We start from the raw sequence: 25,912 nt of genomic DNA on the forward strand, positions 1-25,912 counted from the left end.
TTCATGTCTGATGGTGCCGATCTCAATCTGATACAGTATTTTTTTCCCTCTCTAAGATGAATGAACAGTCAATCATTCATTTCTATGTTTGAAGTGTGCTTCGCCCGGCATCTCAAACACTTGACACATGCCACACGTCACGGCTGACTCTTGTCTCTTGTCACATCATGTTGGTCAATGTTTCCTTGATAGTTTTCATAGGAATTTGAACTGATGCATCATTTTTAATTCATATAAATGTTTGATACCTGATCAAGTGATTTGAGCCGATATCAGGTCAATACCAGGTATGAGCACATTCCTGCTGTTTACTCTTGCTCACTGGCTGCTGTCAAGCCCAAAAACACAACTACTTACGTGAAATGTAAAATGGGCGGCGCTACAGACGTAGCTTACACTTTTTAGTTCCAGCCCATGTCAGCATCAGCACTGATTAAATGAAAATGTATACAGTCCATCAAGTGCTGGACAAAAGAAAAAAACAAACCAGCTGTAACACTTTCTGACAATGTGGTTAGCTTGTTTTAGCAGGGTGAAGCACCAGCTTGACACTTAGATTTACACCAACACCTCTGAAGGTCATAAATCTGACCGTGTTCTCATCAGAGAAGCCTCCTCGACGCTGTCAGCCCGGCACTATCCAGCTCCCCTCAGGAAAACTAAACCACCGTTCAAGTTCTTTCATTATTTCCATCAGCAGGCTAAAATGCAACAGCAGCAGGTCTAATGTAGGCCAGTCTCTGTAAATGTGGGTAGACTGAAAGTGTTTCTCCTCCTCTGCTCTGTAATTCTACAAACTGTGTTGGATGCGTCAACTTGAGGATGCCAGAATGGGTCAGCTGGTCCGAATCTGATTCTTGTGTCTTTGTTTGCTTTACTTTAATGCTGAAGTGTGTGTTTCAGTTCCTTGTCTGCTTTCTGTTCTGCGCTTTTTCAGTTGTATTTCACATCCATGCATTCTTTCTATCTCTATCTCGCTGTTTGCCTTTTCTTCCATCTGTCATTCCAGTCTGTTGAGCGTTGGGTTTTAGACCTTCCGGTTCTGACATACACACCACACATACAGTACACTTGAAAAAAACAACACCCTGTATTCACACCAGGGGCAACACATGCTGGAGGTGAAGAAACAGCACGAGTGAAGATCCAAACCTCACTGTCAATGACTTGAATAAAGAATATAAATGAGATGCACGATTGAGTTGCTTCGCAGTTAGTTTAATCTCCTTTCAGCAGGCGCTGTGCGAAGCTGTAGAGTTACCGAGTACCACAGTCGGCTCCATGACATACAATAATTCTCATTGGTAGGCTGAAGAAAACGCCTTCACTCAAGTGTTTTAATTTATTCATCATATAACTTCTACACTGCTGAATTGAGTAATTATACTGATTGTATTTCTGGAAGATTGCTTTAAGATGTCAAATTAGGTGAACATCAATCTGTTTCACCCTACAAAAATGTCGGTATTTTATTTTTATGCAAACCATGAATATGTTATCTGACATTTTGACAACCCACCCTGTGGCATTGAAATGTTGCATTGTGTGGTATTTTGGGTTGAAATATTGACATTATCTGTATCTGTTGGAAGAGGATGGCGACCATTCATTGAGAGCCAGAGCAATGGAGGACCTGCACCTGCTGTTGCGTGTGTCTGACAGTGACAAAGCCAGGGGAAGAGAAGCTGGACTAGTAAATCACAGCCTGTAACGCAAAGCCTGTCACATGCAATGTTCTCGTAATTTATTTATAACTTATTCGGAACGCTGCTTTGTCAGTTCTTTTACCTGAACTCCCCGACCCCGTGGTATTTCTTGTAAGCTTCCCCAATCCCCAGGCTTCTGGGTCGACACATGCATCAGTAGTCAGGGGGGTCCGCAGAGAAGTCACTCTGTTTGTGGAATGGATTGTTTTTGGACTAGAAAATCAGATTAACAGCCATTTCAAACATTTATCCGATAGTAGTTTTTTTTTTTTTTTTAATCGTAAAATTGTTACTTTACAATTTAACATTTTGATTTTTTTTCTTGGAGTGCATGGATATATGAGCCTACACGGGCTCCTGTCTCACGCTACCACACACTGCTTTGTTGGCCTGACATTTGGAGCTGTCCTGCAGCTTTGCTGTCTGTAATGAGGACACTTGCTGACCGGTTGACTGGAGGATTACTTTTTAACGTAGCTGGAAGGTTTTTTTTTTCCCATGGTGCATGTATGCACAGGGTGCCTATTCAGAGTTTAGCGATCAAGAGAAGGTAGTTGTCTTTATGTGCTGGCTGGAATTGCAACTAGACTGAGCATAAGATTAAATATCATTGTTTCAGATACTTCTGTCATTGCACTGAGTGATTTTTTACACAATACTTGGTTTCTGGTACATTCATTTTTACAGAGCAGTGTTGTCTCATATCCAAAATAGCCATTTTGTACTTTCCCTGAATGACTGATTGCTAGCACTCATGTTTTGATTCACTGTCAGTGCAAACACATTTCGGAAATGAAACTTAACAATTTCGGTGTTAGAGTTGCTATTTTCACATTCAATATTTCTCTTTTTCAGTATCAGAGGCGAATGTGAATATTTTGGAGGATTTACTTTGTCCTGTGCCTGAACTACCACTGGAAAAAAGAGTGTTTACTCGTACTATTGAGACTAGAGAACTGGTGGCCTGCAGGATTCAAACCAGCTGGACAGACAACAAGGTTCCATGCTCAAGTTGTTGTTTTAGTCATCATTCAAAACAAAGGCAGCATTAAATGTTCTTGATCTCGTCAAACATTTGTCCACCGGTTCATGATTTTTAATCTAAAGTCAGTCCAGAGCAACGGCGTAAAAGGCAGGCAGGAAGAGGAAGAGAGCAAGGTGGCTGGATTTCAGTGGCACAATAGTGAACTGGAAACGTAAAGTGGCTTAAATGTGAAGAAAATGAGCAAAAATATTCAAAACAAAATGGAAGTTTGAAAAGTGTTATTAAGTTTTTACACTCAACACTTTATACTGGTGAACCTCACCTGCTGTGTTTTGGACTAACCAGCGCACCTGTTGAAAATGATAATGAGACCATGCAAGCAAACATACTCAAGAGCTTCTTGCGGTGACACAACTGCACTCGGGGACCGCACCAGTAAACTCACAGCAGATAAATATAACAGTGACTCCAAAGTTTCCCATCGTATGAATCCTTTCACAAAAGAAATTACAAATCTTATTTAGCACTGCTTGCTGGAATATCCTCTGATTTGGATTATGGACACATACGGCTGGAAGTGTTTGATCAGAGTGAGAGGAATATGCAGGCCAGTTTGGGGTCCTGCATCAAAACTCAGCAAGCATATTCCTGTAACCATATTTCTTGCTTAGCACTGACATATTCCAATTTCCATTTTAAGTTGTGATTCATTATATTTTTTACACAGCCGTTTCCTTTGTGAAACCTTCCCACATTCCCCTCAATCCAAAACATAAGCTATAAGAATTTAAACTTAATCCACCAGTGCAACCCAACCTCGTGCGGAAATTCAGGATGACAACGTTTCTCTTCATATAGCCAGACTTTGCTTTTAATGAGACTTAAGCTGCACTCAGTTTAGTGGTTTAGTCACAACACTGTAAAATTAGGTCTTATAATTTCTCTTAGTGCTGGCATGACTCAGATACTTAAAATTCGCGCTCAGGCACAAAACAACTGTGCGTGCATGATAGTAAAAGAGAAGTAAACGATGTGGAAGATGTCACCACTTCTGCGGTTCATCACAAATCTATGAGGGGTTTTAGCATCTTTCAGCCATTGTTTTATTTTCCGTCCTTACCCCCAAGTTACTCCGGAGCAGGAGAAATAAAAGAGTATCAGGGACTTGCAGCCTCTTTCCACAGATGAGTCTCCAGCTTTTAAGGTAACAAACCATAATGATGTCGGCCATAGATATGCTGATTCTATCAGTAAGAGATGTGTGAATAGAATGATAATGATAGTAGTAATGAAAATAACTTCATAAATCTGTTAATATTTTCAATTTAAACAGTCCTAAAAATGTTCTTACAATTTTTATGAATAAAACGTTCATCAGGATACATGGAAGAAGTCAAAAACCCAAATAGTGGATGGGAATAAAACTGGTAAGTTTGGAGTAGACAAGTACGACTGAAATAGAGATTTCTGAGGAATGAATCATTTTGAGACAACATCCTTAAAAAGATGTATGATAAATTCATAATATTGTAGACAAACGACAATACTGATAAATAGGGAAAATTTGTTACTCCTTGAAAATCACTTTCACTTTCATTCTGAGGACTGAAAAAGCGTGTAACTGGGACACAAAGAGTCGCTGTGACCTGGATGACTGAGAATATTCTCTGACACATGCAAACATAATGTAACTTTAAGTTTTAGAAGGACACCAAAGCTGCAGATTAACCCAATGCTGAACGTTATCTATAAGGTATTTGAAGCCCAAGTTTCATAACTGCTCTTAATTACAACTCCAGTCGAGTGTGTTCAGGTTCAGTCACGATCCAACACGAGCTGCAGTGATTGAACTCACTGTTCAGGGCACTTCAAGTGAAAAGTTCAAACAGGGAACGTGTGTGTGTGTGTGTGTGTGTGTGTGTGTGTGTTCCTGAGGAAGCTGAACTGTCTCACTTTTTCCAGACTTCCTGTAAGTCCTCCCTGTCAGTGTTGGACCGCAGCAACATGCCAGTAAAACGGTGATTACCACAAACTGTTGGGAGTCACCTACAAACTGCATTTTATTTACCAGCAAACATGCAATTACATGGAAGTGACTGTAATTAAAGTTTCAATCATAACAGGCTTCCTTTTATGTTTCACTTTGTGCATTTTACTCCTGAATTAGGCAACAGAAGCATGAATGGAACTTGAGAATGTTTGAACAAATCTGTCAAATACTTTTAGAAAATTGTATTTATTGCACTTCTTTGAACCTCCTTATTCCAGTTTATTTTTTAGCCAAATCAGTGTCTTTTTATCTGTGGACTAGACGGTCTTATATCTCTGTGTTACCTCAGATGTATCGCAAAGCGGTTTCCCCAAGCTTCCCAAATTCAAGCATATCTTCCATTTCCTCTCCACACCCTTCCACTGAGTTTAAAACAAGTCCATTAAATCCACACTGAAAATCCAGGATGAGCCGCTGAAATGGAGAGAATGTGAGCAGTCGTCCATAATAATCCTTGAAATATACTCTTCTCATACCACGCCTGGAGGCAATAAAATCCCTCTTTACCGTTCTAGCCTACATGTACATCTACATTTCATCACCGAGCAAGAGTGTACTAAATTGAAGCTTTGCAGCAGAGAAAAAAAAAGTCCTTCCATCAGCCCCTGTTGGCGCCACAGAAGGTCTATGTGGGGGCCCGTCAGTGCAGGAGGAAGGGAGGGGTGGGCGCAGGGGGTCCTGACACTTCTTGTGGTCAGATTTGCTTCCAGATGCAGGTTTAGTTTAACACTAACTAGTTCAAAGAGCACAGGTTGAACTGTTTACTGGCTATTTCACCCGTCGGCTTGAACTTCTTTCCCATTTGAACCTTCTAGGTAATGTTGTTGTTTTTTTTTAAAATCATGAGTTAATTCATCAAAGCCTCCTTTGTTTTTCCACGAAGAGCTACAGTATCTTCACCTGTGCTATGTGGGTTTTACTTCTGGGACACTGAGTGGGTTGATTTTGCTGTTGTCTATTGAATTTCACTTTATGTAAAAATATACATGTATATTCTTTTTGCATTTGTTAAGACCGAATCAGATGTTTTAGACAAGTGGGATGCAGCATGAACTTCCCATGCCCAGTCTGTTGGAAGTCAAGAGGATAGGACAAAATCATGTCAAGAGTACCGTTTCGGTCTGTTCTTATGTAACAAGCACACCAAATTGCCCAAGATATTTGACACACTTGTAATATAGAGCCTCTTTTAATAACGTCATATATCTTATTGTATATCAGCTTAGTTTTTTCAATCTTTTTTTCCAGGCCTGATAGGTGTTTGAGGTTTCAGTAAAAAACAAAAAAACAGAACAACAAAAATACATGGAGGTGCTACACCAGAGGGGTTATCGTTTGTTTGTAGCTCAAATCAGAGAGTGTGGATTACTGGGCATATGGATGTATAAAGAAGACATGTCATGGAAGTCAGGGATTAGTCTGGATTCGAGCAGTTTTGTTTTTTAGTTGGTAGTGAAGGGTGCATTGACTTTCTGGCTAAATATACGGTTGCCAGTGTCTTCTTGAGCTCAAAACATGTAAAAGGCAGAATACACCTTTTTGGTATGACATTAATGACTAAAGACATTCGAAAGAAGGATGAAGGTTTGTTTGTTTTTTTTTCCTGTGTTCAATGAATCTGCCCTTAAATGTGACATTTTCCTTGGACCACATTCCTCCCCTCTAACAGGTTTAGTAAAAACTGGCAAGATGATTTTAGTGTAATGCTGCTGACAGACAGACAAACAAGCAGTTGCAAGTCAAAACTGTAAACTCTACATGACCTCTAAATCTATAATCTCATTTTACAAATGCACACTGCACACTTCATAAACTGTTCTTTGCAACTCAAAATCCAAGCCCGCGGATTGATAATCCACGCCCTTGATTTTGAAACCCATGCCTCCGGATTTGTAACCCTAACCCACATCACGCTCTTAGATTCATGATCTGTGTGCAGGATTTAAACTACAAATCCGTGGGCACCGATTTCAAATAGCATGAGCATGGTTTTGTTAACTTTTTGCTGGGACTTGGGCTCGGTTTATGAGCATATCAACACGTGTTTTTTTTGTGTTTTTTTTTTCTCTCAGTCGATCCCGGGGGGGCCATGAAGAAAAATCATCCTCGTAAAAACTGCAGGGTGTTGATGTGGCTGATGTCACTTCAGGGAGGGATGTGGTGATGAAATATGATCTAGGAAGGCTGGTTTTAGCACTCTGGCGAGTCATCATGGCAGCAGCTATTGTATCCTCTGCCTTGATTGTCTGTCTGGGTCTGCAGTTATGCCCCTGTTCATGTATTCTGCCAGCAGCCAACATTTGCTTATTGAGTCACCCCTCACATACTCAGTAAAATGAACGCCAGGACAAATTACATCACTGTTACAGGCAGAACAATGTAACAACAACAACAACAACAAAAAATACAATTTCCTAGCCTTGGAATTATGATTCCAGAGATTAAATTAAGATGTGAGACAGTATGTTCCATCAATAGTTTTCTACTCAGGCATGTAGGCTGGCTTTCATGAGAAAAAAAAAGGGATCTAAATAAATGCAATCTGACTTCTCATTTACCTTCATTACTGTGTTTTATTTTCGGCAGCAAGAGCCTGAAGGTAAAACTTTGATGTGCATGAAGCAGTCATACTCTATGTTGCCAATGCTTTGCTCAGTTCTTAAATTTGACTAAATGGCTTCATTTCTGATCATAAATCAGATTTTTATCCATTAATTTTATACATGCACACACATGCAAGGAAGACATAGTTGCAGATTTTGATCAGAGCTTTACTACAATCAGTGAATAGGATTACACAAACCCACAGGGCCAATTCTCCCCAGACTTAGTGGAGGGGTGTAACGGGGCAAAGAAAGAACCTGTTCAGTTTTTTGTGAGGATAGATTTAAGATGGTGGAAAACTGCATTTTTTAAAAGAAATATTGGCAATTCCTCTTGCTTTGGCCGAGATATACACTCTAGGTTCTTCATTCATTCATTCATTCATTCATTCATTCATTCATTTGAGATCCAGGGGCTATGAACCACTACTGCTGATGCAGTGTGTTTAAAGTTTTTACTGTGATGCTGGATTTGAGCTGAATTGTACTCTACATATATATTATTATTACACCGCAAAAGTTGAAGTTATTAAGATCAACTCTTCCTCTTCACAAAGAAATGAGTGGTTAATATTGTATATCAGTTTTAGGAGAGTTGTTTGTTTTGTGGAGAGAACAAACAACTGATGCATTAAAGATGTAGATGGCATGAAAACTGTTACTACACAGCAGACTGCCATCTATGTCCTCTATATTAGAACCTTGTTGTTGACTTCATTGCTTAGTTTAGTTTCTCCTGCAGAAGTTCTATCTCACTGAAAGATAGTTTCCTTATAAAGCCTCGCTAGTGGGCAGAAGTGACCTTTACAGCGAGATGCACCCCCTCCAGCGGTGTTTGATTCCCCCGACATCATCTCACTCTGTGCAGACTTCTCACGATCGTGCGCTCACGTTCACTACTTTACCTCAAAGGTCAAAACGTGAGATCTTGTCTGTATCTTGACACTTGCAGCTTAAAATGTTGACAGTTTTACATCAAATATGAAGAAACTGACAGAAATAAGTACTGCATCTCTTTCATTCAGTTACTCACGTGCTCATTCCCTCGTATAGATATGCACACACACATAAGTCATGCCTGTGAATTGCTCCCTTTGATACTTTTCCACCAGGGGCCTTGACTGGCTGATGTAACCAAGACAGTAGACATGTGCTACTGAACGCAACCGTTCCTTCCCGCTGTGTCCAGTGTGTCGGGGGGTCTACAGAAGGTGTACTAAAAGAGCCCTGTCTGTCAAATAATACAATTCCTTCAGAACCTCTGAAACTTCAAAAGCTCAGATTTCACATCCTATACTTTCCTTAATGCCGTGACGGCCTCAATATTGCTTGGAATTGCAGGGAAAATAAACAAGAGTATTACTGTCTGAACTGTATCGATATTCAGTGGTGTATTTTTCCTAGTATGTCATATATATGTTAATCTAAGTAACTCTATATGCCCTGTTGGTTTACAGATAAAAAAAAATGACAAAATAGAAAATACTAATGGAGAAATGGGGAGAGAGAAAAACAGGTGACACTAACATAATGAATTTCTTTACAGTCTTCTTTTTGTGTGCGCCACCTTCGCCCCTCCCCTCCTCTCTTCTTCCTCCCTCTCCTCTCCTCACCCGTCTTCTCCTCCTCTCTCCCTCACTCGTTGACAAAGCAGATCTGATTGATCTAGTTCAGTGGAGGCCTGGAGGGAAATCTTAGATTTTCACTGCGCTGGGCAGCACTGCATGGATATTTGGCTTACAATGAGAACATTCAGCCAGGCAGTCCATCAATTAGCCAGTTAGTTAATTAGACAAAATCTATTAAGCCATCTTTTTAAAATTGAAAAAAGTGTATCTTGAGAGGTTTTTTTTTTTTGCAACACAAATGTATGGTACTCGTATATGTGTGTATTTATAATACAGAAGGAAGATATCACCCTATACAACCTGATGTTCTTTTACCATTGAGACAACCATGGAGCTGCGTGGCTCAGGGGAAGGAGACACGCTGGGTTCAGCCTGGCGCTACGTTGAGGTCTTCATAGACTGCTAGAGCTCTAACATGGACAGAATTATTCCTTTCTTTGTTTCAAATTCAGTGAACAGATTTGATACCAAGGTACCAGGTATTCGCTTCAGTGACCATCTCAGCACCACTGTGGTAGGAACCTGTCAATCCCACAGTAGCCACGCCCTAAAGCATACCCTGTTTTACTAAATGGGCAAAACAGGAAATCTAGGGAAATGTTTACAGAGCTAATAAATCAAAGGTGAATTGGGGTCATTTTCTCATTTCTCATATACAGTGATCCACAGAGGTTCACCAGACTGAGGCTCATGCACACTCAGCCTTCAAGACTGGTTTACCTGCTGCCACACAGCATAAATGGAAAGTACATCTTTAGCACATCAAGTGACTGAGGACTATACAGTCGCTGATATCTGTTGATAAAGTAGATCCAGCCGTACCCAGTATTTCAAGACCAGGCTGCTGTAGTATTTCAGTTATAAAAACTGCAACATTGTTTGAGTTAGGGAGTAAAACTACAATATTGTTAAGGATATAAAAAAGAATAATTTGGTGGCCTTTGTGATTATTCCAAAACGGGTGTTTGTGTTCGCAATACGTCTGGTGCAGTGAGTTGTGACAGTTGCTAGAAAACAGTTGGCGAGCAAGTGACAGATGTTGTTGTATTACAATGTTCAAGACGTGTGTGTATTTATGTATGCACAGTCCACCTCAGTCTGTTATCGACCATAATAACGGGGAATGAGTATTGGATTTATATTCACCAGGTTCTCAGGTTATCGCGCAAGACTGTGGTGACACCGTATGGTTACAGGAACCAGTCAGGACAGGTTCCACATTCGAACCTAAAGGTACTCTGTCGGTCTCCCTTCCATGAACAACACTGGGGAAGATGAACAAGCTCATCTGTGGCTACAAATGCACCAGAACAGGAACCGTTCCAACCACATTTTCTCATCAGCGTAGCTTTAAATCTGCCACCTTATTTCACCACTTTCCCCCCTCGTTTGCTAACACAGCACATCACGTGATTTGTACTAGCAACAAACAGAAAAAGCTGCTCTGTGGGCCCGATCAAAAATTAAGCACTCAAAACTGTGTCATGAGTTTTATTTGCCAAGATGTGCAGCTCCACATGTAGCCTGACTGATCAAAAATATACTCTGGAGATGTTTGCAGACCCAGCAGCTGTTTTCCCGGGGCTTTCACTGCTCAGTGATGTGATGTGTAGCAGATTTGGACTGTAAGACAAAAAGAGAAAGGGGGGGGGGGGGACCAAAAAACTTCTGCAAGGGTTGGCAATAGAAGTGGATAGGATCAAGAAACGGGCAGATTGAGAAATGTCTGAGATTAAATTGCGCTGCTGCTGTCAGAACTGATCATCAACTCAGCGAAGAAGCATCCTGCCGTTGTAAGTAGGGGAGGCATGAGAAGAGGAGTTATAAACACTGGAAAAGAACTGAGGAAAAACTCAACACAATGCCAGTCTTTGTGTCAGCCGGATACCCAACCACATGGCAAATACTATTGATTTTACTATATGGGTTTATTTTCAGTACAAATGCAAGTAACTAAATACCCTATACCTTCCATATAATTTGATTTGGAGTATTAAAAAAAAGGGAGAGAAAATGATAAATTGAACTGAACAAGATTTAGAATGTAATTTGTGAACAGGCAGCATAAAATATTTTTTTAAATTGTTAGGACATGACCAGGAAGTATGAATTAATACTGAGCTCAGCTGCTTAATTTACCCACATCATTACACCAGGTGAATTACATTTGATAGACAAGTTTCTGGCAGCACGGTGGTGCAGTGGTTAGCACTGTCGCCTCACAGCAAGAAGGTTCCGGGTTCAAGCTCTGGCTCGAGCACCGGGTCTTTCTGTGTGGAGTCTGCATGTTCTCCCTGTTCCTGTGTGGGTTCTCTCTGGTACTCCAGCTTCCTCCCACAGTCCAAAGACATCAAGAGGGGACGAGGCTGATTGATACTCTAAATTGACTGTAGGTGTGACTGTGAGTGTGAATGGTTGTCTGTTTATATGTGTTGGCCCTGTGATGGACTGGTGACCTGTCCAGGGTGAACCTGGACAGGTCACCAGTCCATCACAGGACTACAACATATTGCGATCAATAAATTATCATCAATCATCATGAGAAGTTTGACGCATCAGAAGGGATTCAAAAAAAGATTCATGCAAGAGCGCAGTTTAAAAAACATTCTTGTAGAGTTATAAGTCATATCAACATAGAGTAATTAAGTCATCATGATTGTGAAAAGTACAACGCGCCAGTGTTGTGAATGAACATGCTGAAAGAGCGTTGATCACTGAAGCACTCGTACTTTTAGTGAACGGACAGCTGAATGCCCCCATCTGCACCTGCTGAGGGTGACAGTGATAGTATGCGTTGCAAACATACATTGCCAGACGCTGCAGAACTATTCAGACTAAAAAAACACCAAAATGCACAGAAGACCAATCCAGATGAGACCAGTCTAATCTGGCAACACTACAACACAGCACACTGGTTTGCCTCTGGTGTAAGATTGTGTTTTTATTGCAGTTTTTTTCCATTACTACCATTCTGTTACTATTTTTAAGAAAATAGTATTGTCTCCTTGTTTAAGTGGTAAAACAAACTCACATCGGTTGATGGAGGATTTCAAAAGTGATTTGTGGATGCTGTAGTGGGCCGTGGCAGTAATTGGGACGGTAGGAGGAGGTTCTATAAGAGCTGAGCAGCTCATTAAAAGGGAGTGTGAGCTCAGTTCATAATTGGAACTTGTGAACTTGTATTCCATCTTTTTCTGTGTCAACTGAACACAGATCGCTGGTTCTTGGAGGGTGTGAACTGTGTTGTGAACTACAACACTAGACCAGGCTTATGGATGGGATGCTAGTGAGTTTTTACACACAGAAGAAGAGAAAGTTTCAGGAAAGTGTATGTTTGTTAATGTGTTAGAGAAAAGTCAGACAGGATTTGACTGAGCACTACTGCTGGTGTTCACTTTGCAAATGCTGTTACAACCTGTCATTGCTGTGACTGTGACTGTGTGTGTGTGTGTGTGTGTGTGTGTGTCTCTCTCTCTCTCGCTCTCTCTCTCTCTTTTGACAAAGAGACATAGCCTGACCACGACAGGACAGCCAAGGGAGATATCATTTCTCCCTGCACACACACACACACACACACACACTTCTGTGGCCTGCAGTTCTTCTTGAAATCACAGACCATAGATCAAATCTCAAAGGAAGCTTTTCTGTATTTCATTCAAAAGTTCAGTCTTGAAGAGGACATTTTATGTTCCTTGTCTTGTTTGTGTGAAGACAAAAAAGATGATTTACTATAATTCCACCAAAGTAAGCATGTGTAAGCTTTTATTATATGCATGTATTTATTATTTATAAAATAGTCAAACTGGAACATTTTCTGCTGCTAGCTGACATTTACTTAGGTTTTATTTTGTCATTTATGATTTGTCAGTTGGACAGTCAGCTGCTAGCCAATGCGCACTGGCAAAATGTGTCGGTCACATGTCTTTGTATCCGCAGGTTGGTGCTTGCTCTACTTCCAGCCCCACTCTGGCTAGCTGGAGTGCATCCTTACCATAGCCAGTATAAGACTGCTATTTCTGCTTGTGTAGCACCATGTGGGGTAGCAGGCAATTGTGTTTGTGTGCATTGTGTCAGAAAAAAAGTGAGAAACTGAAGAGCTACTGGAACTTGACACATGGGTGACACCTGCTTGAAGCGTCTGCACCACTTCTTTCATCAACACTGTAGATTCCCAACATTAAACATTCTTTTTTTTTATATCATCTGTGTTCAAATATCAGATGTTGAAACTAATCAATAGGATCGATGACAGGGCAGTGCGAGCACATGGTCCCTTTTCGATAAATAAAAGAAAATCTTGCTTCTGACATCATCAAGGCCACATTAGTCTAATATCACACAATTTTTGAATGTTCTATCTGGAATAATTTGGTGTTTGATGAGGGGTTTTATTTAAATGCAGTGACATCAAAGCATTATTGAACGTAAAGATGATAAGCAATGTTTTCATATTTCCACTACACCGACTCGTTTCTGCACGCCGTGTTTGTACAGTATAATCATGTCATTGACCATCACACCATTTTCCATTTCTCCCTCCATCTCACACCCTTCCTCCTCCCTCCAGCTTTTGAAGTGGCAAGCACAGAAAGATTAGCTTCACTTTATAGTCAAAGGGGGGAATGTGATGATACGAGAGGGAATGTAACTAATCAGCACTGGGCTCTGATCCACAGGGACTAGACGGGACAATACTGCTGGACCCCCACTCCCCGCTCAGGAATGTATGACAGGACAGAAAAAAGCTGCAACCACTGACCGGGGGACTGAACGCTGCTCTCACTGTGACTATGAATTTGTATTCGTCATGTTCTGTTCACACTGTCATGCTGTCTCTATATTTCTGTCATATATGCACTTGCAGAACATCCCACTCTGTAACACCACGTCTGGTTTTCCATTTACCGTGGGAAAAAAAAAAAAGCTGTTATCAGTTATTAGCAATGTGGTCGAGCAACTGTGGGCAATCCAGTTTGGGTTTATTTAGGTTACAAATATAAATCCCCTCATGTCATCACACACATATGACCAATAGATGATAGCAATATGATCCCAGATCATTGACCTTAACACCATAAGAGACTGAGATCACACTTCACGTGTAAGGCCACGTCAGCTTAAATGTGGCTTTCCTAATATTGTAAAACAAAATCTAATAAATAAATGCATATTTAATAGAACTTTACTGCACTGTTATTTCCTGTCTAAGCGCAGAATAATAATACAATTGTATCAAATGACAACACAGAAGAACCATAAAAAGTGATTTAAAAAAAAATTACATCAATCAATGTTTATAAAATGGACACAGCTACAGACATAGAATTGAGACGCCTGGATCAGCCTCATTGTCACCAGGTTTATCCGTCAGTATCGTCCAGTGTCTGATATCTGATGATTAGTATTGGCTCATGCATCCCTAATTATACACAAAGGCTTGGTCTAGTCCTGAGAGAGTCAATGAATCTGCCGAAAACTCCTGACAATGAGAATTTATAGCTTTTCAACAATTGGCTAGAATGAAAAATCACATCTTAAGTAGGTCTGAACAGTCATATTTCAGTTGCTGCTTTGTGTTTGCATGAATAGTTGACTAGCCAAAATTCCTGGAGTGGCTCTGAGTAAATTGGGGACTAAGTTTCTCTGTAAGGACAAACACCTGTTAACTTCTGAATTTGAGAGTTTAATACTCGCAGGTTTAAATTTAGTGTCAAAGTTTGTTTGGTTTCGTTGCATGTGGCTATCTGGTGCATTGTCTAACATTTGACCTTGACCACTAAGACGAAAGCAGGATCGTGCTCCGGCCGGAGAAGTGCAACCGGCACGTCTTTGAATTTCGTGACATTATCTGGGCCATTTACTGCTCTCCCTCCCTCTTACTGACAAACAAGTGGTCTGCACTGGATGAAGATAATGAGGTCTCTTGTTCCCAGAACAGAGGAGTGTATGCTGACTGGAGCAGAGATACTTTTTGACTTGACAAGAGAACTTTTTAGCCTTCATCAATGAAATGTGCTGTGATGCCAGTTGGTTGCAGCTGAAATGTCAGTGGGTGAGTGGGTGGGGGTGGGGGGGTGGGGGGACCCTGGAACAGCAGTGTGTGAGGCGCTTTTGATCCTCAACATAGAATTGAAGCTTTTATGTTGCTGGAAATGTAACTCTAAAACCTTGTGAAATCCTGCAGATACGTTATGGAGTTATTTGAAAAGATGTTTTTTCTCCTTCTCTCTCTTTTTCAAACCAACATGCTGAGTTGGGAGGATGCAGTGAAGTAGCTTGTCTGTACACAAGCAAACAGGTAACTGAAAGATGTTTTTTGAGCTGAGAACTGGAATGATCCAACTAAACACATTGATCCTGTTGTCCACTTTGACATTTCTTTCCAAATACATATATAAAAAAAGTTAACATTTCAAGCACTGAAAGTGGCTCAAAGTGGCTCAAAGTGGCTCAATGTGGCTTCTACTGTTTAAAATCCTCCCAAGGTTGAAATGTTGCTTCTCTGGATGTCAGCAACATGAATTTCACAGCTCAGCAGTCATGACTCATAATGGCATGGAAATCTTCGTTGTAACTGATGTCTGGAACTGAGAACGGTAGCTAAAGATCTTTAAGAATAAATAAAGGGGGAAAAAAACTCACATGGAACCTGATTTATGTTCCCTGGTGAAGGTTCATCCATTGTCATGTAGGAATGTTGTTATGTAGGAATAATCAGCGAAGTTAAATAATTTTGTAGATCATATTACATAAACCAGAATGATTTCCAAACTCATGTTTATTTGCTCCTGCGTGGGTCAGACAGATCTCCATCCATCCTGAAACTAGACAACCCGATCAAACAAATTTAGGACAGCTTTGATACAATGACTGACAGAGGACAAACAAAGGCAGCTGCTGATATTAGCCGCAGAATTTTAAAAGAGCAACTGCATTTAAAAGTTTTATTAATCAGAGGTTCACGATGTCGCGCTTTTCTCGGTTCTGATTGGTGCAGGTTTTTTTGGTTATTCCTTTTGGAAGTTTACAAATTCTCCAAATGTTTGTGTGATTAAAAAAAAAAAAAAAAAGAACAACATCCAAAAAACACACACACATACATATATAGATAAATCGAGTTCAAATGACTTTAAAAAAAAAAAGTGATGTCGGAAGGAAATGTCTCACTCGAGGCAACCATTTCATCATCATACAGCAAAAATTGGCAGATAATAGGATACTTGACCTTGAGAGGGCACAGTAATGACAATTATTCACCAAAGTTCACATCCGAAAGCATCAAGTCACCGTCTAAAATAGTGACTTATTATTAGCGTGGCCCCTCAGGATGTGTCATGCATTCTTTCAAATATTATTTCACTCCTCTTCACAACAACACATGTAGAAATTCATTTACATATGACTTAGTCATGCTGCCTAATTAGAACGAGTTACAGGAATGTACTCAGATCAGTCTATTTGTGCGCGCACGCTCGCCCATATACTGCTTTAGGGACTTTGACTCATGGAAGCATGTGTCTGAAGGAGTTACATTAACTGACTGTGTCAAAGAGAGCAGGATTATATCTGAATAACGAGGAAAAAGCTGTTACTGTATACTTTTGTTCCAGCACGTCTCCTTGAAATCAGACACAAACGTCTTTGATTCATGGCAGACAGAAAAGAACGTTTAGTCAGATATGTGTTTTTGGTTCACTCCCATTACTTTATATCTTTAATTGGATTGCTAGAAGCATTTGGCTGTAATGTGCCATTAAAAATTTAGGATAACTTATGTGTTTTCCATATTATGCCTCATACATGTTTTCAATATAGTGTTTATGTTGGATTTCAATCGGCATTAATATGTGAGAGAGTGTATTTGAGGAAAAATGGAATAAACCTTCAAGGATTTAGTGGCATTTTGTTGTGAGTGATCGTAACCTGCAGCCTGCTTCCTCATCCCTCCCTTTCCAGGCGTGAAGGAGAACGTAGGCGACAGGCAAAATGACCCGTGCAACTGAAAAAGTTTGTCTCTCATCAGCTGTTTCCATTTAGGAAAGGCCTTACCAACGCTGAGCCATTGATCCTGCTTTTCTGCTGTTGATTTGCTTCTTTGATTGACATCTCCAGACATAAACACGTTCGCATGGGCAATAATGATGTTTTGTCATGCGTCAAGCTTGGAAAAAATACTATGGTAAAAGTGCTAAAAGATTACACTACATTTTAAAAACTGGTCCTAAAATATATAAAAATATATGAGTGAGACTTTTTTATAACTTACATGCTGTATCTAGATTTAACATTATCTGTTGGTTAATATAGAAACACACGCTACTCACCCTGTAGCTAAAATCAAGTGATATCATTTGCCAGTTGATCCATGCAAACTGCATGTGTTTAGAGAAATTATACAGCAATGCTACTTGTAAACAGTTGACTTTCCAATTTGCTGGTATGACCATGATAAGGGATGGAGCAGCTGTGAATGGAGGAAGCGAGAAGATGCATCCTGCTTAACTGACACAGTGACACTGGGCTTGATTCCAGCCCACACATGAACATGATAGCCGCTTACCCAGTCTTGATGATATGCTTTAGGCTGTGAGGATACACACAAAATCCCTCTCTGACCGCACGGGATATACATACAATATGTAAGCATGATGCGTTCATACTGAGATCATGAGTCTGCTTTGAGTATTTGTTATGAAATAGATGTATATATATTATCAAGATATTTTTTCACAAACATACAAGTACTTGTACAGAATACGTGCGGAATTCTGATGGAAACAGCCCTATTTCACGTATGCAGAGATCACATTTGTCTCACAAGTACATAACTGTTAAGTGATTTGTTGCACCACAAAGTTGATCCAACTAATTTAAAAGAAGTCTCTCTTGTCTTTTCTTTTTACACTACTTTTTGTATTTGTTTCCCTTGGCATCCAAAAGAGTGACTTGAGACTATCTGGGAATTCCAGATGGGAATTCTCTCCTGTAAATTGGAGTTACAGGAGTTATTTCCATACCCGCTGACACTGTATGGTATTGTACAATCTTTGCAATCTCACTCATACAGACACAACCAAAATTTTTCTAGTAATCAATGCAATGATGTCATCCACACTGACCAAGATGACACAAAACAAGTCTTCCTCCAGGGAGACGGGAGTGACTAAGATACTGTTGCAACCTCTTTTCAAAAGAATGAGTTTAATGTAGACATCTGATGGAGGTAAAGCTGAAGCACAGCCACAAATGTTCCATTGCACAATCTACTGTGTTCTCATCGTTAGCCTCCTTGCTATCTGATGTTATACCACCTTATGTCATGTTACACTTCTTGTGGGACCTTACCTTCCAGCTTACCTTCACTCACAGAGTTGTCCTCTGTCGTGGCTTTGCCCTCCACTGCTGCAGGCTGTGATTTCCCGTTTGTTCCTTGCCCTAATCCAGCAGAGGACGCCTGGCTGGGTGTCTGGGCTATTAAGGGTCTTTGGACCAGGTTGCCCTCACTGCCTGCTCTCATCAGCCTCTCTCCAATGCGTAGCATGCATGAACGGTTACCTTGCAGCTCCTTTCTCAAACTGGAGCTCTTGGATCCTGCTGATCCGGGTCGACCCAGACGTGCAGAGGACTTGGACATCTTTCCCACTGGGCTGAGTAGAGCACTGGTTAGGTACTCCAGGGTGAGTGTATGTTCTTCTGCAGAAATCCTATAGACCGTAGGATTGTCTTTTCTCTCTGACCAATATATTTCTTTCCCCTCTTTCTGCCCTGCTCTCTGACACTCTTCTTTTCTGTCCTCGTCTCCTCTGTTGCTTCCTTCCTCCTCTCATGTACAAGTCAAGGGAGTAAAGGATGAACTGGGTTGTCAGGTGCTCTCATCCATCCGTCTTCTTTCTTTTTTAGAATGAGGGGTTTGTCTCTGTAATTGTCTTGTCCTTCTGTCTCCCCTCTGTGCGGACCTTCTTCTGGTAAGAAGGGAAGTCTTAGTTGTGTCAGGATGTCACCTTGTCCCCTGCCTTTTTACTGTAATCTCCTGCACCCTTCTAGTACTCTTGCCTTGTATCGCAGGATGCTGTCCTCCAGTCTTGTGCTGGTCTTCTTTGTTCTAGTCCCTGTGATCACTTCAAGTACCACAGGACTGTCTTTTGTTTTCAGGCAGTGATCAACGTGTAAATGTGTGGCTGTTGTCTCTCTCTTTCTGCCACCATATCTCTCTTTCTCTCTCTCTCTCTCTCTCTCTCTCTTTCTCTCTCTCTCTCTCTCTCTCTCTTTCTGTTGGAGTCTCTGCTCCCTCTGTGAGCCTAAACTCCTCTGGGAGAGCTCTCTGTCTCCCTACACACTATCAGCCTCTCTCTCCCTGTTACCCCTCCTCATTCTCACTCGCTCTCTCTTTCCCACTTTTAATCTTTCCCCCTGTTAATCCCTCGGCGCTCTCTCTCTCTCTCTCTCTCTCTCTCTCTCTCTCTCTCTCTCTTCTCTCTCTCTGTGTTTGCTGTTCTCATGTTGGCTCCATGGTGACAGTTTACACCACAATATAAATCCATCCTGATGTCTCAATACTCACCTGCACCACACACTGTCACATTCCATGCTTTCATGCCATTCCTACTTCCTTTCATGTTTTTTCCCTTCTTCCTCTTCCAAAAATACTCTTCTGTTCTCCAAGTTTACATGGGGTGATCTCAGTGTGTCATCCCCTCTAGCTGTTGCAGAACCCACGTTTACAAAGTTGCAATGAATACCTCTACATTCCATTCATTCATAATTGCATCGTTTTACTGGTTTACATGTGGATTATGGGTTGGGCCTTGTGAGAACAAGCTTTGTTATCTTGTGGGAATGTTGCCTATGGAAAACACATGTAAAAGCAGCAGCACTGAGGAGGACGGAGCACCAATCCGTCCATAAAACTGGATCTAATGATGCGAGGTTTGATCACAACAACTACCGACTCCATCCACGAGTGTCAGCTGCTTGTAAAGGGTTCATACAATATAGCCTCATTCGTGATGATAGAAGACACCTTTCATGTTTTGGAATAGACATTCAAATGAGTTAGGTGCTAGTTGATGGATTAATTTCTCTTACATGAGGTTTGACTTTGACCTTGAAGGTTGTTGTTTTTTTTTTTTCAATCTGGTGTGAATATATGAAACTTTCTGCACAATGACACAAAACCATATGAGAAAGTGTTACTACTAACTACACACTGCTTACTTGTTTGAAATGCGTAAAGTTTGAAAACCCCCTGATGTTGTACGTTGTATGTATGTTGTAGTAGTAGAAGGCGGTATAATTGCAGGTGATTACAAACACAGCCACAGACTAAAGGGAAGCAGGTTGAACACATCAGGACAGGAAGGCATCCAATTGTCAAAGGAAGTTTAAACTTGTAGTTGTACATGTAAATGTAATTGTACAGTAAAGCCATTTAGAAAACAAGCCAGCTGCTCTCTGCTGTTCTGTTTGACCGATTCAAAAAAGGAGTTAAAAAAAATCTCTCCACGCAAACCTCCTCTCTCATCACCGCTTTTCTCTTCTGAGACTAATTGAGAGGATTGGACATCCTTGTTCACGATGCCCCTTGATTTCTAAATTGAGGGCCAGAGGGGAGCATGAAGACAATGGTGTAATCTGCAGAAAGAAAATTAATTGCTTCCTCCCTCCCTGCTTCTATACCAGTTGGAACGGCCAGCACAGCGCCGAGAAACAGGGATTAGTGTTTGTGAATCCATAAAGGCTTAAATCAAATATGAAATATTTGAAAACAAATACGGGCATGAAAACACATACGTAAATAAAGCTTAAGAATCTGAATGTGCCGTTTGGATTAGACAGCAACATCAACCACTCATTCTCCCGTTGACATTGATAGAGACAGTGGACTGGACAACCCTTATTTGAATCCACACTGTGTCTTGCACACTTGCTGTACTTCTGTCTCCATCTTCTGGCAGTGAGAGTTGACTCATGAGTCTCAGTCAGTGGGAGTTATATACCGGCTTATTTTACTGACTCTATCTTAGAGGTAAATGTTTCTCATTTTTTGTGCGTGATCTCTCGATGTAAAAGTGAACATTTTCATGTTCAGTATTGGCTCTGTTGTTGTTTGCCATGAATTTAGATGTGGTGGACTCTGATGTCCTGGTCAATTCCTGTCTCTTTGAATAATAAATTCCAAACCTTCCTTTTTTTGTGTATTTCTAAAATGCTTGCACTGCCTGTGTAGGATTTTTTTTTCATACAGGTCACACTGTGTTTAGCCTGTGGGTTTACACACACGTCATCATCCCCGCGGGCATTTACAATGTCCGTCCCCCACCCGCCCCCTTGCACATCTGCATAGTAAACATTCTGCTGCGAGCGGTGCTCCTTCCATTCCTCTTCATTCTACATAGATTCTGCATGTAATCACAAAGTCAACAAGATAACACAACATTAGAATAAAAGCTGAACTCTACGCACATTACCAGCTAGTGCTGGGATCAAATCAGACATCATATCAATGTGTGTGATCCTCTATCAATATCAGTGTCTCGGAGCAGCTGATCATGTGTATGTAAACTCTAGTGTAGCGCTTTAGTCTCATCAGGAAACTATACGACTGAGCAGCTGCAGCCCCGCACCACAAACTAACCTTTTCTGGTTAAACCCTGAGCAGAACAGTCCTTTATTCCGGGTCTGTCTTTGCCTGCAGACACACTGATCAAGTTTTCTCAAAAGTGGGTAAATATTTTTGAGTAAATTGTGTGTTTTTCCTATTCAGTGAGTACTGATGAAGCTGAATATTGAACTGAAAGTGAAACAGAAAGAGCACCAGCTGCTGGCACTAATGGCCTTCAGATGATTTAATGATGCTTTCTCCTCACACAATGTTCTTTCTGTTAATAAGATGTTATCGGACATTGGTCCAGAGCTGAGTGATACAGCTGCATTCATTTTGCAGCAGGAATGCCAGTCTAACCACAGCATCATGGGTTCATTTTAGGCTTTGTGTGTGTGTGTGTGTGTGTGTGTGTGTGTGTGTGTGTGTGTGTGTGTGTGTGTGTGTGTGTGTGTGTGCAGTTTCATTGTTTGAATGAATTCTGAAAATGTCAAAACTACAGAGAAAACATTAAGAGAATGTCTTCACACTTTGTTCATTCTGATTTATGGAACATTTCAGATAGGATTTCAGGACTCGACATGCAAAACATGAACTAGCTTGAGGTTGAGCGGGGACACAGTGAAGTCTCGTACGTTCTCTCATGTCCTTGTCTTTCTTTGTCTTTTCTCTTCCACCCACATAAACAGTCAGGTCAGATTCAGCATGTTTTGGAAAATCATCTAAGTTCTGTCAGTCTCTTGTTACTCCGGTCTAGTCCGAACTGACCCTGTTCAATCACATGCTATAAGTGTGTGTGTGTGTGTCTCTTGTTACTTTCTGTCTTTCTATCTCTAAATGCACTCAAAATATTTGCGGGCTAAAAAGGATTCATGTTTACCCCATTTATCTATTTCATTTTTATATATGCATTTGTAACAAAAGAGTGTTTACTGTGTTTCAGTTGTGTATTTCTATAATCACGTTCCTCATGCCTTTGCCACACACCTAATTTCTTTTGTGGCAATAATTTCATTGTAAATAATAATCATTGTAAAGGTGAAGGACGGCACGGTGGTGCAGTGGTTAACGCTGTCACCTCACAGCAAGAAGGTTCCAGGTTCAAGTCCCGGCTCGGGCACAGGGTCTTTCTGTGTGGAGTCTCCATGTTCTCCCTGTACCTGTACCTGTGTGGGTTCTCTCTGGTACTCCAGCTTCCTCCCACAGTCCAAAGACCTCAAGAGGGGACGAGGCTGATTGATACTCTAAATTGACCGTAGGTGTGACTGTGAGTGTGAATGGTTGTCTGTCTCTATGTGTTGGCCCTGCAATGGACTGGCGACCTGTCCAGGGTGAACCCCACTCGCCCGTTGACGCTAGGATAGGCTCCAGCCCCCCCCCCCCCCCCCCCGTGACCCTTAATAGGAACAAGCGGAAGACAATGGATGGAAAGGTGAACCCTAGAGCTACACTATCTGTTGCCATTGGTCCAGTATTTTGTCTGTTGGATGCTCAGCAGGATTACTCAAAAACTACAGAGTCAATTTTGATTAAATTTAGTTGAGGTGTGAGGTGAGGGCCAAGAAAGAAGTCATAAGCTACAATTTTGGGGCCGATTGGTCATAGCACCACCCAGTGGAAATAGGAAATTACAAGGATTTCTTTTTTGGTTTTTGTTTTTAACGATTAAGTACTCCCCTAAGTGGGTCCACCAGATCCACCTTAAAAATTGTGAGTAACATCTTTAGACCTCAGTGCTGAGTTTCAAAGACTGACTTTTTGTTAGAGTGTTACTGTGGCGAAGCGGCCACATTAGACATTTCAACTTGGTGAACTCTTGGACTGTTAGATTTGAATCATCTCTTAGCTTGCAGCAACCTTTGCTCCAGGATAATCATCAACATGATTTGAGCATGGCATGACTTTGAGTGTTACTGCTCCAAACTGGAAGTTCTGCAGGCCATCCTCTGGGCTGTTTTGACATGGACAGCATGTCAATCACCTGCAGTCTGTTAGGGATGTGCACAGTTACGTTGAGTCTTCCAGTTGTCATGTTTCTTTGAAAAGAAGAGGAAAAATGGTTGTAATATTGTCTCTGTGTTCCTACACATGAAAAGTATTTTTGGTGATTCAACCTCCTCAAGGCAGCACACATAGAAATATTGCACACACTTCAAATACACACACACACACACACACACATGCATATTTATATACGGGGGATCACGGCAGAGTACAGTGTGACAAAAGAAAAGTTGGCAACCTGAGGGAGTGGAAAAGGAGAGAGATGTCTGTTTAAAGGAAATTGGACATGGCGTGGTGGTGAGGTAGAACAGGGAAGAACATGAACAGCATCCAGATCAGTTTAAGAATATGCAGTGAACTCCCAGAGGACTGTACAGCCACACTGCCAGATAGATAAAGGGTAGCATATACAACTTCCTTATGATGCATCCCCTTATGTTTTGTGTTTGCGTGTGTGTGTGTGCGCGCGAGCGCATCACTCTGATAACCCTTGCAATAAAATTGAATTTTCAACACATAATGGTGTTTTTAAAAAAAACAAAAAAACAATTTCAAGTTATCAGCTTATCCCCTGAGTGAAATCTTCTGACAGCATGAAACCTCTTTCTTTCATGAAGAAATTGCTCTTGTTTCTAGTGAGCATCAACAAATCTTGCTTTAATTGCTATTTTCAACTTTACAAATGTTTTCTCTTCTTCTGGCACACTTTTTAGATCAGAATTCTGACTGCTGCTGCTGCTGGAGGAGGCTACAGACCTGAAGAGGCTCAAGCTGCCACGCTTAACAGCACCTGCTCACGCCCCCGTCTGTCCATCAGTCTCTTCCCCTTTTCTCTCCCTCTTTATCTCTGCCCCTCTCTTTACTTCTGTGTATTTGTCTTCCTCCATGATCTGTCTTTGTCTCTGCCCTGCTCTCCTGCTCTCTTTCCCCCAACCGGTCTAAGCAGAAGGCCGTCCCCATTGAGCCCAGATCGGCTCCTCGTTCCTGCCTGTTAAAAGGAAGGATTTCATGGCCGCTGTTGCAGGATGTGCTTGCTCATGGAGAATTGCTGGGTATAGATTCACTGAAGGAGTGTGGTGCTACACCTGCTCTACTTGTAAAGTGTCAGATAACTTTTGTTGTGATTTGGCGCTATACAAATAAAACTGACTTGACCTGACTTGACACGTAACCTGGATGTGATCTCGTGTGAAGTTTGGTGGATTCCGCATGAAGGACATTTAAAATTACAGTTGTTGTTTTTTTTTGTTGCAACAGATGTTAAGCAAATGTTTGCCTCCATTGAAATGTGATTACACAGCCAACAATGTAGGATAAGTAACAGGATTTACAGGTAGGTCAAACAAGCACGACAGTATATCTTCAAAATTGAAACAGCAAATTTGCCAGAATACCTGTAAGTACTTCTCTGATTCATACACAGTTCAACTGGACAGTGATCACAGCGGGAGCAGGCAGGTGAACTAGTGACGCTGTCAAAGTTAAATTGTTCATTAATGTGTGCCAAATGGCAGTAATGAAGAGTATTTGTTTTCGTCCGTAGTTGATTTCAAACTTCTAGTTGCCTCAGTGCAGACGTGAGGGAGGAAAGGAGGCCAGAGACCTGCCTGGAGAGCAGAGATAGAGGGATAGAGGGGGAGGATCTGATGGTAGGTGGAGATCCAGTACACACTGATGTGGATTAGACTGGAGGCTCCAAGTTAATGGCCTTTATACACCAAGGTGCCAGAAAGGTTTTTCTCACTCAGCTTTAAATTTCCCTTTCTTTCTTTTTTTTCTTTGTCATACCTTGCACATGCAGCAGATCAGCTCTTTGAATGTGACAGTGCTACAAGAAAGTAGCAGCAGGCATAAGAATACGAAGCAAGTTGAATGAATGAATGATGTCATACAATTTCTATACAATTTTCTATATTTGATAAAGATTTGATGAATGGAATCAGGACTTGGGTTACTGGTTTTGACCCAGTCCCTCTGCCACTAATTAACTGACTTTAAATACTCAACAAATTCTTCTGGAAAACTGAAGGCGAACTCTTTTCATGGTGGGCTAATCCCAACATGACTTGGTTGATCTCTTTACTGATTAACCTATGACAAATGTAATAATCTTTTTTTTTAAATGCAATAATGTATAAACAGACAAAATAGATAATGAAGTTTTACATCCATGCGCATTATACACAGACCTCTGCCACAAAACATGAAGCCTGCTGTCCTGACAAGAACTCTGCCAAACACAAACGCGAAGTTAACACAAAGCAGGAAGACTAAATATGGACCTCTGATGACCCGATGGTTCACTAGAGGGAGGCAGAGCACCAGTGGAGAAGGA

At 41.1% G+C, this 25,912-nt stretch overlaps 1 protein-coding gene across 7 annotated transcripts in view; it reads right to left on the reverse strand.

Moving 5' to 3' along the window:
• The window catches only part of LOC147261700 (sickle tail protein homolog), a 59,831-nt gene extending 40,616 nt beyond the window's left edge, over positions 1-19,215 (reverse strand). For 3 of the 7 annotated variants that reach the window (XM_086203850.1, XM_086203849.1, XM_086203851.1), the window contains exon 1: positions 18,318-19,215. In XM_086203850.1, the coding sequence (XP_086059976.1) occupies positions 18,318-18,606 (289 nt within the window). In that variant the 5' untranslated portion in view covers positions 18,607-19,215. The remainder of the gene's footprint in view (positions 1-18,317) is intronic. The other 4 variants (XM_086203846.1, XM_086203852.1, XM_086203848.1 and 1 more) reach the window with 4 other exon arrangements.
• Between the last annotated feature and the right edge of the window lie 6,697 nt (positions 19,216-25,912).

Source organism: Aulostomus chinensis, chromosome 5 (genome assembly GCF_037954235.1).
Source record: "Aulostomus chinensis isolate RoL2024-O1b breed Wild chromosome 5, RoL_Achi_v1.0, whole genome shotgun sequence".
Taxonomy (NCBI): Eukaryota; Metazoa; Chordata; class Actinopteri; order Syngnathiformes; family Aulostomidae; genus Aulostomus; species Aulostomus chinensis.